Source organism: Cannabis sativa, chromosome 8, assembly GCF_029168945.1.
Source record: "Cannabis sativa cultivar Pink pepper isolate KNU-18-1 chromosome 8, ASM2916894v1, whole genome shotgun sequence".
Classification (NCBI taxonomy): domain Eukaryota; kingdom Viridiplantae; phylum Streptophyta; class Magnoliopsida; order Rosales; family Cannabaceae; genus Cannabis; species Cannabis sativa.
Genome location: NC_083608.1, coordinates 21,392,873 through 21,410,826, shown reverse-complemented (window position 1 = coordinate 21,410,826; position 17,954 = coordinate 21,392,873). Strand labels below are relative to the sequence as shown.

The following is a 17,954-nucleotide window of genomic DNA, read 5'->3' as shown; positions in this document are numbered from 1 at the left end:
TAAACTAACCTGCATATGCAGTTTTTCTAATTTCCTAAACAGCACCCGCACCGCAAAATAAAAAAACCGCAGAAACCGCACCACAAAAAATAGTGCGGTGCAGTGCAGCTTTTGCAGTTTGGACTATCACTAAATAATTAAACTATCACAAATACAACAAAGCTGAGCAATACTTATCAAAAATACCATAAGGCTTGAAAATAAATATGAAAAAAAAATAAGTTTCAACAATACAATAATTAGTGAGCTTTGGTTGAACATTCACATGTTTAACCTAAATAAATATAAAAAGGGATTATTTCACAAATACACAAAAGAGTAAGTTGAAAAATACCACTTTTATTAATCAATTAATCAAATTTACTTCTAGTTTTATATTTAATTACATACCTCTTTTAATATGTATTGTACTCAAAAAGCCCTAACATAAGAGACTCACATGGAGAGTATCTTGAAGTGAGAGGAGCAAAATTGGTATAATATTTTAAAAAAAAAAGAGGTAAAAATGATAGACTTTAAAAAAAAAGTAAAAATAAAATAGGGCAATATAAAAAGGGTATAGAGTGTAATTTCCTCAATACAAAAATAACAAAAAAAATTACAAAAATACGGTTTCACGAAATTTTAAATATTTTTACGATTTTTTTGATTTTATTTACAGAAAATACAGTCTTTTTATGTTGTGCTCTTAATAATTTGTTGTTGATTATTTGTTTGATGTTGTTTTCATATTACTTTTATATAATTTTCTTGTTGTTTTTATGAAAAATCATAAAAATGTAAAAAAAAATAAAATTAAACGTAAAAATATAATTTTTTTTTTAAAAAAAAATAATATTTTATGTAATTATTTATTTTTATAATGTGCTGTATGCTAGAGTTTGAACAACATTTTAATAATTCAAAACTGAAACTGCACCGCAACAAATTTTAAATGGTATTTTTTTACGGTGCTATCCGGTGTCGACGGTTTGAACTCTTTTGAGCGGTTTGATGAACAACCTGTGGGGTGAAATCTGACCAAACCCCGAAACCCCAACCACCAAAGGTCCGTCCCTCTGTTCTCTCTCGTTCTCGCGCCACCCAGGCCGGCGATCGGCGACCCAACCCCTCTCTCCCTCGCTCGGCGAACCAGACTGTCGACCCATACCCCCTCTCCACCCTATCCCCTCTCTTGTCTCTCTCGATACAAGATGGAGACCGAGACCACACCATTTCCGTTCAGGTATATGTATCTATATATATATTTATATATATATATATATTTCTTACCACACAAAGTTAGTTTTTATTCTGTATTTGTTCTATGAATTCCATTGAGAGCTTTGGGCTCTTCCATTATTATAATTCTATTTTTTTTTTCAAAACAAAACAAAACTGTTTTTATTATTACTTTGAAAAAAATAATGTTGTTTCTGCAATTATTTTTCGTAGCTTTTGGTTTCCCTGTAATTTATAATAGCCATTTCATAGAGAATCCTTGCTATGGATTAGAGAGAAATAAAGTACGAGACAGTAGCAAAGCAAAATAGGGAATAAGATAGTTTGTAAGTATTGAAACAATCAGGAATTCGAGGACACAAAGGACACAGGTCATCTTTTCATTTTTCACCTATTTTTTCTCTTGAGATTAGTGATATCATTGATATTGATAAATGTTTGTAAGTATTTGGTAATGATAATAAATGGTTGATCTTAGTATAACCTCAATCCCTTCATCCTCATGATTGATGGGTTTTCGATTTTTGTCGAAGAAAAGTGCTTCTAGTCATGAGCAAGCATAACTTTTTTTTTTTTTTTTTTAATAGATGTTGAAATTGTAGGATGTTCAATCTAAACCAATGAAGTAAGATGTGTAAATTTTACTTTTGAAATTTATATGATTGTTTCATAGTTTCTACTTGGGTTTTTGCAAGCTTTCTTGTTGATTTTACGGTTGTAATTATTCATTTTTGATTGTGTTAAAGGTAATTGCGTTCTTGACTTTCTTCTACTAAATTATAAGTTGGGTAGTTTACCAAGTAAGGTTTCCGTCTAAGGTCTCATCTCATGTGTTTTTGTTTTATGGAGCTGTCTTCTCATCTACTATTTCTTAGTTGACTTGGATGAAGAGGCATTAGTGATTGCTTGAGTGGTATGGTTATAACTTGTGTGAGTATTCTTTCAATAAAATTTAGTTTTTTGACTGTTGTTATTTGTGGTTTCATGGTAATTCGTTCATTATGTTATTTGTAATTTTGTCTAATGATATGGTTGTTTCCTCTTTTGTTTTGTAAGATTTCTTGTTAAATTATGATTGATTTGGAATTCTTTTGATTTTTTTTCTTTCTATAGTGTTCTTTGGGGTTAAATTATGTATATGTAGAAAATATTAAAATGTTAAATTTAATATAGTTTTATGAAAGTTCCTAGGTAGTAGTATTATCAAAGTTCCTATAATCCTAATATTTCGTTTCGATTATGTTACGGCCTTTATTCTTTTTACTTGATCATAATTCGTAATTCAAAGAAATAAAGTTTTGTTTTTTATAAAAAAAAATAATTAATCAATTAAGAAAAATAATAGAAGTTATGTTTTATTTTATGTTTGGATTAGACATGCTTGAAAGTATAAACGACTTATGTGCTTAGCCTTAGTTCCAGAATTTGGGTGTTTGAAATTGACAAACTGAAGAAGGAATAGAATCAAATGGGTTTTTGATTGGGTGTTTTATTGTTTACCTTGTTGCAGGTTTCATGTCCATAAAATGTCTTCTACCCATGTTTATGTTCGATTGCATAAAGGGCAAACCATTGATGATATAAGCGAAGGATTACTGGAGGACTGTGCTCAGCTCGTCAAAGCAAATTGCATACAAGGTAAAAAGTCCTGGCATGTTTTTTTTCTTATTCTGTAGAAAATAGAAATTTTATACAAACATAAAGTAGATGAATATGTATAAGGTTGACAACTAGTTGAAAACAACTTGGCAAGTTTCTCACATGACCACATGTTAGTTCAGTAAATATTGGATTGAATTAAGCGTAACCACTTGGGTGTACTAAGAAGTTTATTCAACTGTTTAGTTGTCATGTAAGTAAATTTTGGTGTCAATGAAGTTAATTTAATCCTGATATGGCACTACCAAAATGAAACTTTGGGTGTTGAGATTAAATAGACTTCTGTTATTTAAGTATGCCAACCTTGCTGGCTTGCTCTATAGTTAGGTTGACTCATGCAAGATAAAATGTAATTAACTATAGTGAATTACAAACCTTGCTTTCGATTTTTGATTGAATTCTAGATGCTAGCATGGAAATAAATGTTGTCTTTTCCAGTCAAGATATGGAGAAGTGGATTGGGTTACTTGTTGAAAGATTGAAAGAATACGAACTAAGGACCCTAGATGGAGACTAAATTTCTTTGGTGGGCATATATATGGTTTTTCAAATTCACTATCCTTGGCTCCATTTGGTGGGGACAACACAACATGATAATGATGCAATTTATTGCAATTTTTGGCATGCAAAACAGCCAAAAAAAAAAACAATAATACCAAAATTATTGTGATTTTGTAATGCTCTTTAAGCTCAGTGACTAAACAAATTTTCATCATGATTGCTAGGTTCTGATTTTGTTGCAGCTTGCAAGCATTGCGCTTCAAGTTGTTAAGAGGCTTATCCAATTGGCCCCTTCATCTCACAGGGTAATTGGCTTTCGTTTTGAATTATGGAGAAATGAATGTACTTGAAATTTGATCTTTTATAATTTAATATGTAGTCTGGTGTTTCAGTTTGCTATCATTTTTGCTTGATAGAGGAATAGCTGTGATTTTTAAGCTATTTTATTTCTCAATTTTATGAGAAAAAATTATTTTGTATTGAGATAGATATTCACATTGTCTTTCTATAGTAGTAGGCTAAGTCTTCAATACAAATGTTTAGTATCAAACCTGAATATTATAGTTTTCATTGAGCTTCTGCATTATGATTTTTTCAGAACAAATAGTTATTTTTAATTAATGATTTTAGGTTGCTCTTTGGTCATTCACATTAAATATTTTAGGTTTTTTCTTAAAGAGTGGTGTATAGAGTTGTTATTTGTAAGATAATTTCTTGCTGTTAAAAAGTGTAACAAAAGAAAAAGCATTAAATGCTATGTGTATGTTTTATCAGGCTATAATGAAGATGTGAAAGACAGAGGATGAAAACAAAGAATGTAGAAGTGGCCAGGATTTTGGAAATTTAAATCCTCAAGTCTTCAAATCCTTCTGATATTGAATCACTTTTTGGTGCGATTAACAATGATCATTTTGTATTTGGTAGTAAGTTCACTAGGTAATCTCTTTTACATATAGCTTTTGACTTTCAAAGTTGATACTAATATAATTGTATTGACTTAACATTTAGTGAGCTTGGATAGCTTCAAGATGATTGTCTCATTTTCCACTACTAATTGATTTATGTATATATATGGAGTGAATAAATAAGTTTATAATTTTATGTAGAATTATATTAGTTTTTTTTAAAACTTATATGTATTAAATAAGTTATTTTAATTTATTGTAGATAACATTTGTATTATGCTTTTAATTTTTTTTTTTTTTGTTGATTTCAGTATTTTTTTTTTTATTTTTTAATCCATCAAGTGTTGGTTTTAACCTGACATTAAAGGGAGTTTTAGTGTTAGTTATAAAACGACACTAAAAATTAATGGTGTCGGTTTTAAATAGACATTAATAGAAAATATATATATATGTATTCTTTAAGTGTCGGTTGTAAAATGACACCTAAACTTAATAGTGTCGGTTTAGAATCGACACCAAAAATGTGACTTTTTGTCACTGGAATAGTTGGTTTTTTGAACTGACATTAAAAGTATAAGTTTAAAATCGATACCAAAAGTAGAGTTTGTAGTAGTGATAGTAACTTCTAAAAAGGTCTTAGATTTTGTAATAAAAAACATCGTGTGTAGATGAATTTTTACACATAATAATGTTTAATAATGGAAAGCAATTTGACAGTGATATTCACTAATTTTTGTGTCAAGCATGAAATTATCAAAAGCTTTTCAACTGTGGTCAGACCTCAGGCAAACGAACAGGTGGAAGCTATCAACAAGATTTTGAAGACAACCTTAAAAAAGAAGCTTAAAGCTTGCAAAGCATATTGGTCGAAAGAACTTCCAAGGGTTCGTTGGGCCTACAGAACAACTGAAAGAACTTCAACAGACCATACTCCGTACTCTATAACATATGAAGTAGTAATCCAGTTGAATCCATAGTGCCTACACATAAGAGAAACTTACGACCCTACTCGAAACCATACTTTACTTCAAGAGTCTTTAGACCTATTTGAAGAACTTCGAGAGCAATCACAAGTTCAACTCCAAATGTGCCAAAACAAGATCGGTAAAAACTTCAATTTCAAAGTTAAAAGTAGAAGATTTGAAATTAGTGATCTAGTTTTGAGAAGGGTATTTCCAGCCTCTCAGGAGCTAAGAGTGGGGGTCTTATGACCAAACTACGAAGGTCCATAGGAAGTTCAAGATAAAATTGGTGATGGCACCTATCACTTGAGAAGGCTAGATGGAACAAAAATTCCAAAAGCATGGAACGCTGACCACCTGTGCTGTAACTATAAGTAAATTGGGGGTGGCCAGTTTCCTTTATTTTCTTTGATTATTATTTTTCATGTACGCCTTAGGACAGGAACCATTTGAATAAAACAAGAAAGAATTTTCATTTCATATTCAGTATTTTTAAAATTTTTGTCTTGTAACAAATGATCAAAAGTCTAAACTCTTAATCACTTGGAGGTAGCATACACTATATTATTTTAACATTATACCTCTCCTATAAAAATAATTAAATTAACAAGTAAAAGAGTAGTAAGTATTGCTTGAAACCGGAGCTCTAGGGAACCAGAAGTAAGCCACTTCCTTATTAACTTAAAATTAATATAGTACGTTTCATAATTAACTCAAATTAATTAATTTAGAAGTTCATGCTTCGTAATTAATTGAGGTTAATTTAATTTAGAAGTTCATACTTCGTAATTAACTCAGGTTAATTTAATTTGTAAGTTGAGGCTTTGTAATTAACTCAGATTAAAAAAATTGGAAGTTTAGATTTCGTAATTAACTCAGATTAATTTAATTTACAAGCTCGTGCTTTGTAATTAACTCAAGTTAATTTAATTGAGACATTCACGTTTCTTAAAATAACTAATTAATTCAGGTTAATCAAGTATTTAAGTTTTAAAAAAATCCTGAAAGTAAGTAACGCTTGCTAAAAAATTTTGATTCTCGAATAATTAATTAATTCAGGTTAATTAAGTATTTAAGTTTCAAAATTCTAAATTAAAAAATACTTACTAAGATCTTTCTAAAAGTAAGTTGTTAAAATATCGAGGTTCAGGCCATTGGAACCATGTTCCAAGGAATACAAACAGCTTACTAAAAAGAAAAGGCCAAATCTATGCATTTAATCGAAAGCCCAAAGGTTTAGGCCTTTAGAACGAGAACTTTAGGGAGCTGGAAATAAGATTGAAACATAGTAAATTCAATAAATAAAACCAAATATATCCAAAAAGTATGCAAATATCTGAAATATGATTACGTACTTAAAAGCCCAGCGACAAAGGGCATAAAAATTGTCTCCGCATAAGCAAAAAGAGAGATCCTTATCCCCCAAAGATTAACAACGTTAAGAAGATAGTAAGAGTTGGATAAAATATGGTCAAGGCATGGCTGAGTATTATCAAGTTGAACATCAGTAGAATGAGAAAGCCAAATTAGAATAAAATTTAAATGATTTAATATTAACTAAAGCAGTTCCCGACAACTATGCTAAAAAACTTGTGAAAATTCTAATACACAAGTATACGTAGTCGAATTAAGTAATATAATGATATATAGAGTATCGTTCCCACATGGACTATAGTTAATTATCAAATAATTAAATCTATCATTCTATTTGGTGACAATAATAATAAGAAAAGAGATTTAATTTCCATTGAAAAAGAAAACAAATAATTAAAGTGAACTTAACAATAATTAAAGCTTAAGTGATTAATTTTAATTGAATCTACTTTATATGGTTTAATATAATTTAATTCCCAAATTCCAATTTTCATGTGAGAGTTTACTAAAGGAACTTATATTTAGGGAAGGACATATAAATATCAACCTATATGAAAATTTTCTACTCTCGTGATAAATTTAAACAAATAAGAGGCATTAAGCATAAAAATCCTAAATGTTGCATAAACCATATAGGTACTCTCGTCCTATATCGAAATCTGAGTTTATATTTCACTATAGCATAATCAATACTCACTTCTCAAATTTTGTATTGAAATCATAAAATAGTTAATTGATGATCAGATAATTTAAAGAAATTAAGTAGGAATGAAATAAATACACGTAGAAAGTCGGGGAAGAATTAAATCACATTAAAATAAAGAGTCAAACAATCTCCATTAACAATCCTAATTGAAAGTCTAGCTACTCATGGTCATTAAAAATAACTAACAACAATAAATAAAGAACATGTGGGTTGTGACATGTCAAAAAATTATTGATGAAGGTCTCCAGAGCTGCTTTCTGCTTCCAATTTTTGTCCCTCAAAATTGTTGCTTCCTATTTCCATCCCTCAAAATAAAGAAGAAGGAAGAAAAAAGTTATTGATGAAGGTCTCTAGAGCTGCTTTTTGCTTCCAGTGGACGTCCCTCAAAATTGTTGCTTTGAAAAGTGTCAAAAGGGTCCTTTAGATAGCTTTTCAATAGGGTTAAAACCCTAAATTTTGTCACTTAAAGCATGCTGGCCGCAAAACTGCAAGAGCATGTTCCGACCGATGTCTTTTAAATTCTCCCAAGAATTTGCCACAGGAGATGCATTGCAACATTGTAGAGGCATGTTGCGGCGCTTAAAGCTCAATTTTGAGTAGTGAGTGATTAAGAGCCCCTGTCTCAACATTGAATCCCAATGTCGAGGCCCGCCTATAAACCTTCTAACCACGACCTTATTGCCAATTTTTTTCCTTTTAGCGCTCTGACATTGAATTTCTATGTTGTGGTGCTACTTCAAATTTTCCAATTCTTCAATTTTGAAAGCTCCAATCACATTAAATCTTTTGAATTTTTCTTGAATTGATCTCATGGTGCTCTATTGACAAGACTTTATTTAATTCATCCTCTTTGTATATTTTTTTTCTCGAATTTATTCTATTCTTCTTCAATATTAAACCTGACAAAAGTATTAACAACCAAAAGCGTAAAATTACACCAAACACAACTAAAACACACTAAAAACACTTTAAAAACCTACTTAAACATAATACTAATAAATTCATAACAACGCACCGTCATTCCTCTTTTTTAGATTTGTTGCATCCATAGAAGGCCCTTCAAAAGCCCATTGAATAGGGCCTCTTCTTGTATTTGAATGACTTGTTGGTTGGCTTTTTGGGGCTACTTCCCAAGCCTATGGGTAATTTCTCCTTGGTCTACTCGAACATCTATGGATTGTTCTCCATTTTTTTTATTTTTGGTTGGGGAGATGTGTGTTTTTGAGTTTTAATTATCAAAAGCTCTCAATAAAAGCACTAAATTGTTAACTCAAAATGGTTAGATTCTGTTATTTGTGTTATCTTTTTTTACCGCGTGTCTTTGTTATGATTTGGAAGAACATTGTTGTACTTGGTTTTTTATTTGTGTTAATAGGTTTGGGTTATTTCTAAATGGACCAAGGGTTTTTTTTTCATCTAGGGGGTGTTTCATTATTTTAGTTTTTCCATATGCTTCTTCTCTAGTTCCATCTGTTGGTATCTTGGGAAAGTCTACCCATTTAAGTGTTAACAGGCCTGATCATGTTCAGGGGAGCATCTCAATGTTGTTCTGTTTTTATCCCACCTGCAGAGCCCTCTTCCCTGGGGGAGTTTCCATGATGGGGGTATTTTATTATGCTCAATGAGGGGGAGATATTGTACAATGGCCGGTATATTAGTGACTATTATGTGACAGCACAGCATCTTAGTTTTTGTTAGTTTCTCTTTTATATTGTTGGTTGCATTGATCATAATTTTCCAAGGGGAGATTGTAAGAGCCATATTTTTGTGTTTGTCAAATTATAAGTTTTCTGCCATCTAGACAGTCAGTAGTTCCATCTGAGTATGTCTATTACTGGTTTATGGGTTAGCTTTAACAGATCAGTATTTTCATGTTAAAATATCAGTTGTCAATGAGTTGTTAGTGAGTTGTCAAAGTCAGTTTTGTGTGAGTTGGTGTTATACATAGCTGATTCTTCAATATTCTAACCAACTCCTACTCATTTTGATTATTTTATAGAGGTCTTTCTCTGTTATAAGGCAAAAATCTTTTTCTTCTTTTTCTTTGTTTCTTGCAGGTTCCTCCATTGTTGAAGAGTTCAAGCTTCTATGATGAAGTGATAATGGAGGCTGCTTCATCTGAAGAGAGTTCAGAGTCATAGCTGAAGGAATTTCAGCTCAATTGAAGCAGGGGAGCTTGTCTTCAAATCTAAGGGGACTTAGATTTGAATCTTGGTTGGTTAATCAAGATCTTAGATTAAATTATTATAAGAATCTTTGTTGTATTGTTTTACAAACATTTGATTTACAAACTGAAGTTTGTATCTTGACATTGATTCTTATTGGAGGTTATTTACCTTGATTCGGGAAACTCAAGCACTAGCCGCCTAGAATGTGTTTCTAAGGCAGGTGAAACTTGTAAATTTGTGGTGTTCATTTTAATTTACTCTGCATTTTAGCTTTTGATAATCCTTGCAAATTTATAGTAATACTACTAAGTTTTATATTATTTGATTGAATGTAACTATTTCAATTAATAGTATCCGATTCAATCTATTTTACAGAAGCGTTGTCTTTGTTAGATTCACTTAACTGGTTGATAGTGATAGATCATCACCATGGCTTGTTTCCGAATTCCATAGAGGTAGATGCTTTGATGGTTGCCAAATTATGCAGCATTCTGCTTTAGTTTTTTATGATATAGATAATTCATGATATTTCCTCTCTGCTATCTAACTTTCTAAGGGTTGATGTAAATCATGTATATAGAACAACTATATATTAGTAGGTTATGCTGCTGGTCATGCTCTTGGGATGGATAAGTCTATTATTTTTCATTGGAAGATATTCTTCCACTAGTTTCTTCTGTTATTTAATAACAGTCTTCCCATTAATAGTAGCATCAAATATATATTCCTCTAGAATAAAATATTATTAGAGCTCCAGTGTATATTGGTGACATGAATTCATTTACATAGGATAATATTGGTGACTCTACAGAAAGAAAGAACTCAAAAGAGGAGAAAAAAGGGTAGTATGTGATTGATGAGTGTGGAAAGAGAAATGATAATAGTAAATTTCTGAGGAAGTTTATTCCCGTTATTCTTATTTTTTATGTTGCCGACATGATCAATCAAGGTTGAATAAAGAAAAAGAAAAATGCGTAAAAAAGCCAAAATGGAGTAGCTCAAGTCATGAGAGCATTTTAATTGGCACATTTATCAAATTAGTGTAAGTCGTACTCTCACCACAAAATGAGAAACGCCCCCACAAGGAATAAAGATTCATCAAGTTGGAGTGGAAATTGTAATTACATTATTATTATGGGAATTATTTTATACTGTTTTTTTAATTTTTTTTTTCAAATTTACGGTTTAGATTTCTAAAGTGGTTGCAGCGCTAGTTGCAATAGAGGTTTCTATACGATTTTTTATTGCAATTTAGGTTGCAGCGCTAGTTGCAATAGGTGTTTCTATATAGAAATTCGTAAAATTGCAAAAAAAAAAATGAAAAAAAAAAAAAAAAACTATTTTGAAGTGTAAAAATAAAAAAGCCCCTTATTATTATTATGAAATTTTATATAGAAACTCATATTGCAACTATTTGAGCAATTTAAATCGCAACTAAAAATTATATAACAACCACATAAAAATCACTTTAGAAACCCAAACCGTAAATTTGAAAAAAAAAATTAAAAAAATAGTATAAAGGGTAATTTCCCAAAAAGATATGCCTACTTCTATTAGGGCCGATAATATACATATATATATTAAATAAAAAAAAAACTAATTAGAATTTTTGCCTTTAAAATTTTAACATGTAACATATCATACCCTTTCAATTTTTCTTGAATTATTGAGATTGTTAAATTTAAAAATTTTTGTTCAATTTTACTTACGAAACCTGACATGAATGAAAATTTAAGGAGTACCATAATACATGTAAAAGTTCGAAAGCATAATTTGGTACATAGACAATCGTGGCGTTAGTAAAATTAAACAAAATTGATTATAAGTTATTGAATCCAACAATCTCAATAGTTTGAGGAAAATTTTTAACAACCTAAAAACACTCATACCAAATATTAGGGTTGGACATCCGATCCAATCATACTTTTTCTCTTAATTTAACCCAAACTAATTAGTAATTAAATTTGAAAAATCATTATCCGATCCAGTCCAATTAGATCTCAAAATCCAATTCAATTACTAATTGAATTGGATCAATTTTTTAATTAGATATCTAATTATACACCTAATTTTAATATTAACTTAAAACATAACAAAAGATACCCAAAAACTAAATATAAACCTTCATTTAAATTTAATACTACACAAATATATCATCTTTACAAATTTAATGCAGCCAAAAATTTAAAATAACTAAAACAACAACACTACTAACTAATAAAGTAACAAAATATCACAAAAATAAGAGCAATTTGCGGCAAAACCCCCTTATGTTTTAATTTTTATACAATTAACCTCTTTATCTTTCTTTTTTTGTAGCAAAACCCCTTATGTTTTAATTTTTATACACTTAAACTCTATCTTTATTTTGTGGCAAAACTTCCTTATGTTTTAATTTTTGTACACTTAACCTTTTTATCTTTTTTTTAGTGGCAAAATTTTTTTTGCAAATTTTACACGAGAGTTAAATATTACCATTAAATATTAAATGGATGACCATTGTATACACCTGTGTATATGTAACAGTAAAACCTCAAAAACGATAAAGTAATAATCTAATTAGTATTTAACGGTAATATCAAACTAAAACTTTAAATTTGCAAAGAAAAGTAAACTTAAGAGGGTTTTGCTAAAAAAAAAAAAAAAAGTTAAGTATATAAAAATTAAAACATAAGAAAATTTCGCTACAAAAAAAAATAAGAAAATTAAGTATATAAAAATTAAAATATAAAAAATTTCACAGCAAATTCCTCTAAAAATAAATCAATAAAACAACTAACTATTACAAGAAAAAAAAAATTATAATATATATTAGATGTAATTAATTTAGATCAATTTTTAATTAAATTTTAAGATTAACATTCAATAATCACTCTTTCCAATTAAAATTATTGAATATTGTCCACACACCAACCAAATATCACTTACCTTAAGTTATAATATAATTATTACTGGGGCAAAATAGAGATAAATACATATGCATAGGCTTCCAATGAAAATGTTCTAAAGAGAAGAACATAAAACAAAAAGATAATCATTACTCATTCATTGGCTTCCAATATTAGCTGTCTAAAGCCTAGCCATACCCCCTCCTCATCAGCCTCATCAAACATATAATACTATTTAAATTTAGACAGGAATCAATCAAGCACCGACGGCTAAAAAACGCTCATGTATTTGGAGACATCGAAAACCATACATTATGTCACCTATGCAATTGGTACTATATTTATAGTGGAATTCCAATATAGAATTAATCAAATATTCAATTGTATTCAACATAATAGGCTTTATAATTTTGACCTATATCTAACTGAATGAATATCTGTTCTATTAATAGTCAAACATCCCATGTGACAAATTATTCTTATTCAGAAGACTAAATAATTGACAAGTAATTTTTCTAAGAATAAATAACAAGAGAAATATATTTTATGTTTCATTAAAAGCATCAATTTCTCTTTTTCCTTTTTAGCAATTTAAAATAGGATCTGGCCGGAGCTTCTACATTAAGAAATCGACCATAGAAATAGCTTAATATTAAAATGAATTTATGATTTCAAGAAAGCACAATTCTCTCAATCAAAAAATAATATAAAATTAAATAAAGATCTTTCATTTTATTTTAGGTATAATTAGATAGGGAAAACAGTTAAATCCTGAATAGAATTTATTCTAATATCAATAACCCAAAACAATGAAAAGTAAACTGATTGCATTGCAACTCACTAATTACAACTCACTGATCCCCTTATTATAAACTAAGCAAAACTAAAATAATTGAAGAATGTACAATTCTCGAAGCCTTTAAGGCAAAAAGAATGTTTATAAAAAGAGTAGAAGTAACCTTCCAACTTGAAATTTGAAAATCACTATATGAAATCTCTTCCTATGTACCCTCAAATCCTCAGCTCTCCGATCAATATAAACAAATAGTCTCCTCATTTTCTCTTTACCTTCACTTAGTTGTTTGTTCTCTATAATGCAACAAATGAATAAGATAATATCTATACCTTGTGTGTATAAACTTATACTCCAAGAATTAAATAAATATATTTGCAGCTTCTTTTAATTGCTTTAGTATTTCTTCTTTATTTATTTTTTACCTATGTTCTCTTATGCTGCTGCTGCAACTGGCTAAGTTTCACTAGGAGCTCAGCATAGAGAAGCTCATTCCAGGCATCTGGGACGCCCGGGAGGCACCAATGGCTGCAGTCCTGGTACAGCAGGGGCGTTTTTCGTTCCTGCGCTGTCAGCTTCTGCTTCCGGTAAATTGATGGGTGACCATCCTTTCTGAAATCTGTCAATCTTGTGACATTAAGATATGTGACTTGAGTTTTCATTCCTTTAAAAACATTTTCAAGAACAGTCATCTTGTCTGGATATGGCCTCAGATACTTCTCGTCACTTATGGGCACAGTCTCGCTGTCACAAGCTCCACCAGAATTCCATTGACCGCCGCTGTGAAAAGATCAAATATTCAAAAGCATGAAATTGGCTAGATTTTGTACTTTTTAAGTAAAGATTGTATATATGATTCTCTGTTTCTAGTTTCTCATGTTGCTCTTTTTATATTACTTGTCTAATACAATAAATTAAAGTTGGTTATATCCTTTTTATCATTTACCATTTTGAGTAACTTGATGAAGAAAGAAACCAATTCAGATAGGATACAAAAATGAAGTCAAAATATTAGTATCTATCTATGCCAAATAAGATTTATATTTTTACCTGAAATGAGAGTGAGAGTATCCTCTAAAGAACACTAAAGACTTCTTTGGATTAACATTACTATCAATCCATCTACCCCAAGTGGTAATAGCTTTTCGAAAAGCCTCAAGAACATTCAATTCCTTATAAACATGACTACCTTCTTGGTAATAATCTTCCCTGCAAAAGGTAAATAAAGAATTTTGAATGAGTCCCTTCTTCTTGGTAATATCTTTATGCAATTTATAAAGATATTGAAAATCTAGAAACATACCCTTTGGAGGTCTTATCATGAGTCCACCAATGTCCAGTGTTGAAGACAATAATATCAGCAGTTTTAAAATGCTCGAAAGATTTTCCTACCAAATCCAAACGAAGCGTTTCTCTCTTGGTGCCATTCTTGTCTTTCATCTCCCATTCTTGGACCAAAAAAGGGGCCACAAAGAACTCCACAGTAGAATCATAATCCTACAGAAGCCAAAATCCATCAATTACTATAAATGGCATTGAGATATTTGATCATTTCTTTTTCTTGAAAAATTCCAATAACTTACTTTGAATACAAAGGAATACTCTGCTTCACCACGAAAACGGTGTCGTCCATGAGCTTCAAAGACATTTTTTGGGTTCTTTGCAGAGCTCTTAAGAATGCAAATAAGCGATTCCCACATATTTCTATTGAGGGAATCACCTACGAATACTAATCTTCTTCCACGTAACATCTCCAACAAATTCTTTCCCTCCAATCTAAATCAAAAAATAACAATGTTATAGTTTGTTCAAAATATATATATATATAAACAAGTAAAGAAAACAAGTCAATGAATAATCTTTTAATTTACCTTGGAAGATTACAGCCCTTGGGTTTCCATTTAAACTTTTGATAATCGTTATCAGGTCTGCCATTGACAACACAGTTAAATTGCTCATCGATCACAGAACATGACTCTGGTTTGTAATAAGGTTTACGGTTATCATCCTTAACCCACTCGCCATCAAAAAAATCACAACCTTTCAGTGACTCAACAATGTCAATTTTCTTTGCCTGCTCACTGGACGACTTCGACGGCGCCGTATTATTCAAAACGCCGCCTTTTTTAGACACTTCCCCACTGCTACTACTAGGGCCACTACTTTTCTTCTCATCTTTCCCTGAATTCTTCTCCGGCTTCGGTTCACTAACGCTTTGATTCTTCGCCGCCGGCGGATTTCCCGGGGAAGCAACCGTCGGCCGAGAAGGGTTTTTCTCAGCGGCGTTTTCTGGAACCTGGGTTTGGTTTTTATGGCCGGAATAAGAAGGTGAGCTTGCATTGCTGGTTGGACCACTTGGACCAACCGAGGTCTGGTTTTTCGTGGAAATTTCCGGATTTTGAGGGCTAGAACTGGTTTTTGTACGGTTCTCTGAATTGGGTGTTCCTATATTCACTGCAGGAGATGAGAGAGTGGCGTTGTTAGATCTAGTACTATTGGTTTCTATGTAAGGAGGTGAAGGTGGAGAAGTAGGTGGAGGTGGCGGTGGAGATGAGACTCTGTAAATTTCTTCAGAAGTGTAATTATTGGGGAAAAAGTAAGAAAAAACAGAAGGAAATTGAGATCCAGGTGAGTCAGAGGACGATCTGGTTGGAGTTGGAGTATTAACACTAAAAACATTTGAAAACCAGGGAGCACCGGAGTTGGGAGAAGGGTTAAAAACTAGAAAACCGGTGAAAACGACAAAAGCAAGCATGAACCCAAATAGAAAGGCGAAGGTTCTTCTGGGCTTGATGATTGAGAAGAGGCTTCTGAAGTCAGAGATCATTGTCCCCCCGCCATGTACAGGTACGTACTTCGCCGTGTCCGCCATGGGAGGAAAGAAGAAAACTCAAAGCAAGGCTCTTTTTTTGACGGTCCTTTTTCCCTTTTCTTCGTTCGCGTGAGAGAAGACACTGGCCCAATAAGTGCCGCGTACTTATTTATGACACTGAGAAAAAGCGAAAGAGAGAGAGAGAGAGAGAGAGAGAGTTTTACTGTGTGAGCAGAGAGAGAACTTACTACTAAAGTAGACACAGAGAGAGAGTTTTAGAGTGGGAATAAGACGTTTGTCACTTATAAAAAGTGTTTAACTGTTTCCTTTTAATCTTATATAAAAGAAAAATGATAGTTCTACTCCTACTCGTCTTAGAAGTTCGAAAAAATTTAAATTTTTATTATTATTTTCTTATTAATAGTGGAATTTAAATGGGCTTGGGTTGAGAAGATAATTACGATTGTGCCATTGGAATGGGGTTGGCTGGGCCCATGTGAGAGAGGTGAGTGTTTGTGAGGCTGTGGTAATTTTGAGAATCGAATTGGAATTTGGGGGTTTAATAAATCTGCCACGTGTACTATTTTCTTTGACGGCACATTTGAGTTGGATACGTGTCATGACAGCGATATTTTGCTCATTAAAAATAGAGTTTTTATTTTTTTATTTGGCGAAGAAATTGAAGTGAAGATAAAGGTAAAGAGTGTGTGTATTGCATTTGCACCGGCCTACTTTAAATTTAATTTAAGTCTTTAACCATGTTCTGTGGCCTAATTGTAGGACACCATACCTTTTTCTTTATAGTTTTTTTATCCATGTTAACTCGTTAAGCGATTTATGTTTACCGATTCAGGAAAGGGTAAAATAGGAAAATTATCCTTCATATGATTTTTATTATTTTTATCAAATAAAAAATTATTAAACTTCGTAATTACTGTTAATTTTGAAGTTTATTTACAATCTTTAATTTCATATTAAGAAAAATTTTATGTACAATATTTTTTTTTTGAGAAAATGTTTAGTTATTATTAAACAATCAAGATTCGTTTACAATAACCGAGTATATAGGCGGAGGAATAATCTCCAACCAAGTACAAGCCTCATCCATCCAGTGCTAATGCAAATTTAGCTTTAGCTAGCCTATGCGCTGCATTATTTGCAGAACGATTGACATGTGATACATTTACATTCGAGAAAAAGGATAAAAGACTAAGAACATCACTAATTGAATCTGAGAATTTTAAATTTGAATTGAAGGGAGCTTTCAAAGCATTGACCACCAAGAGCATCAGTCTCAATATGTACAATATTTCTTTAAAAGAAAACAATATATATCAAATCTTCAACATTTTAACCATTTCAAAAAAAAAAAAAAATCTTCTTAAAACTCATAACAAAGTTTTTCATATTAAGGAAAAGAATAAGTAAATTATCCTTTTAAATAGATATATATCAAATATTCCACATTTTTAAAAAAAATTAAAATACAAAAGAGAAAAAAAAATCAAAACAGAATAATAAGTATAGATTAAAAATTTTAAATATTAAATGTTTTAGATTTGGAAAAATCTAAATGAAATTCTACTCTATCTATTCAAGTTGAAATTCAGTCAAACCTTTATCTATTCCATTTGTAATCATTATACGAGTTTTAAAATAGTGTACATATACTCCATTTCTTTTTATAAAGGAAATTTAGAATTTAACCTATAGAAGCTAGCTTAGTTGTGAGTAAGAGAAGAAAAAAGATGTATTAGTTGATTGTAATATCTATTATTATGTTACTCTAAAAAAGATAATTTAGAATTTTTGTGCTAAATTTTGAAATAGATTAAATTATATTTTTTTATTTTTTATTGAATTTAAAAATTTTATCTAATTTTATTAACAGAAGTCTGATCTGAATGAAAATTTATGAAACACGATTTGCTACATATCAAAATTTAGTAGCACAATTTAATAAAT

General features: G+C 30.8%; 2 protein-coding genes across 7 annotated transcripts; one reads left to right on the top strand and one right to left on the bottom strand.

Moving 5' to 3' along the window:
- Positions 1 to 883: 883 nt before the first annotated feature.
- On the top strand, positions 884 to 4,563 carry LOC115698799 (uncharacterized). Of its 6 annotated transcripts, none has more exons than XR_009684061.1 (4): positions 884 to 1,225; positions 2,732 to 2,859; positions 3,606 to 3,686; positions 4,156 to 4,563. XR_009684061.1 is itself a non-coding variant. In XM_030625982.2 (3 exons), the coding sequence occupies exons 1-3, from the start codon at positions 1,194 to 1,196 to the stop codon at positions 3,395 to 3,397; spliced, it is 273 nt and encodes a 90-aa protein (XP_030481842.2). In that variant the 5' UTR covers positions 884 to 1,193; the 3' UTR covers positions 3,398 to 3,571. The 6 variants fall into 6 exon arrangements, 1 of the variants encoding a protein (XP_030481842.2); XR_004008237.2 differs by lacking the exon at positions 884 to 1,225 and adding an exon at positions 1,268 to 2,134; XR_004008236.2 differs by lacking the exon at positions 884 to 1,225 and adding an exon at positions 1,271 to 2,151.
- Positions 4,564 to 13,194: 8,631 nt separating this feature from the next.
- Positions 13,195 to 16,297, bottom strand: LOC115699129 (protein trichome birefringence). Its single transcript, XM_030626375.2, has 5 exons — positions 15,049 to 16,297; positions 14,761 to 14,953; positions 14,481 to 14,674; positions 14,228 to 14,386; positions 13,195 to 13,957 (listed from the first exon to the last, which is right to left on the bottom strand). The coding sequence occupies exons 1-5, from the start codon at positions 16,047 to 16,049 to the stop codon at positions 13,603 to 13,605; spliced, it is 1,902 nt and encodes a 633-aa protein (XP_030482235.2). The 5' UTR covers positions 16,050 to 16,297; the 3' UTR covers positions 13,195 to 13,602.
- Positions 16,298 to 17,954: the final 1,657 nt, after the last annotated feature.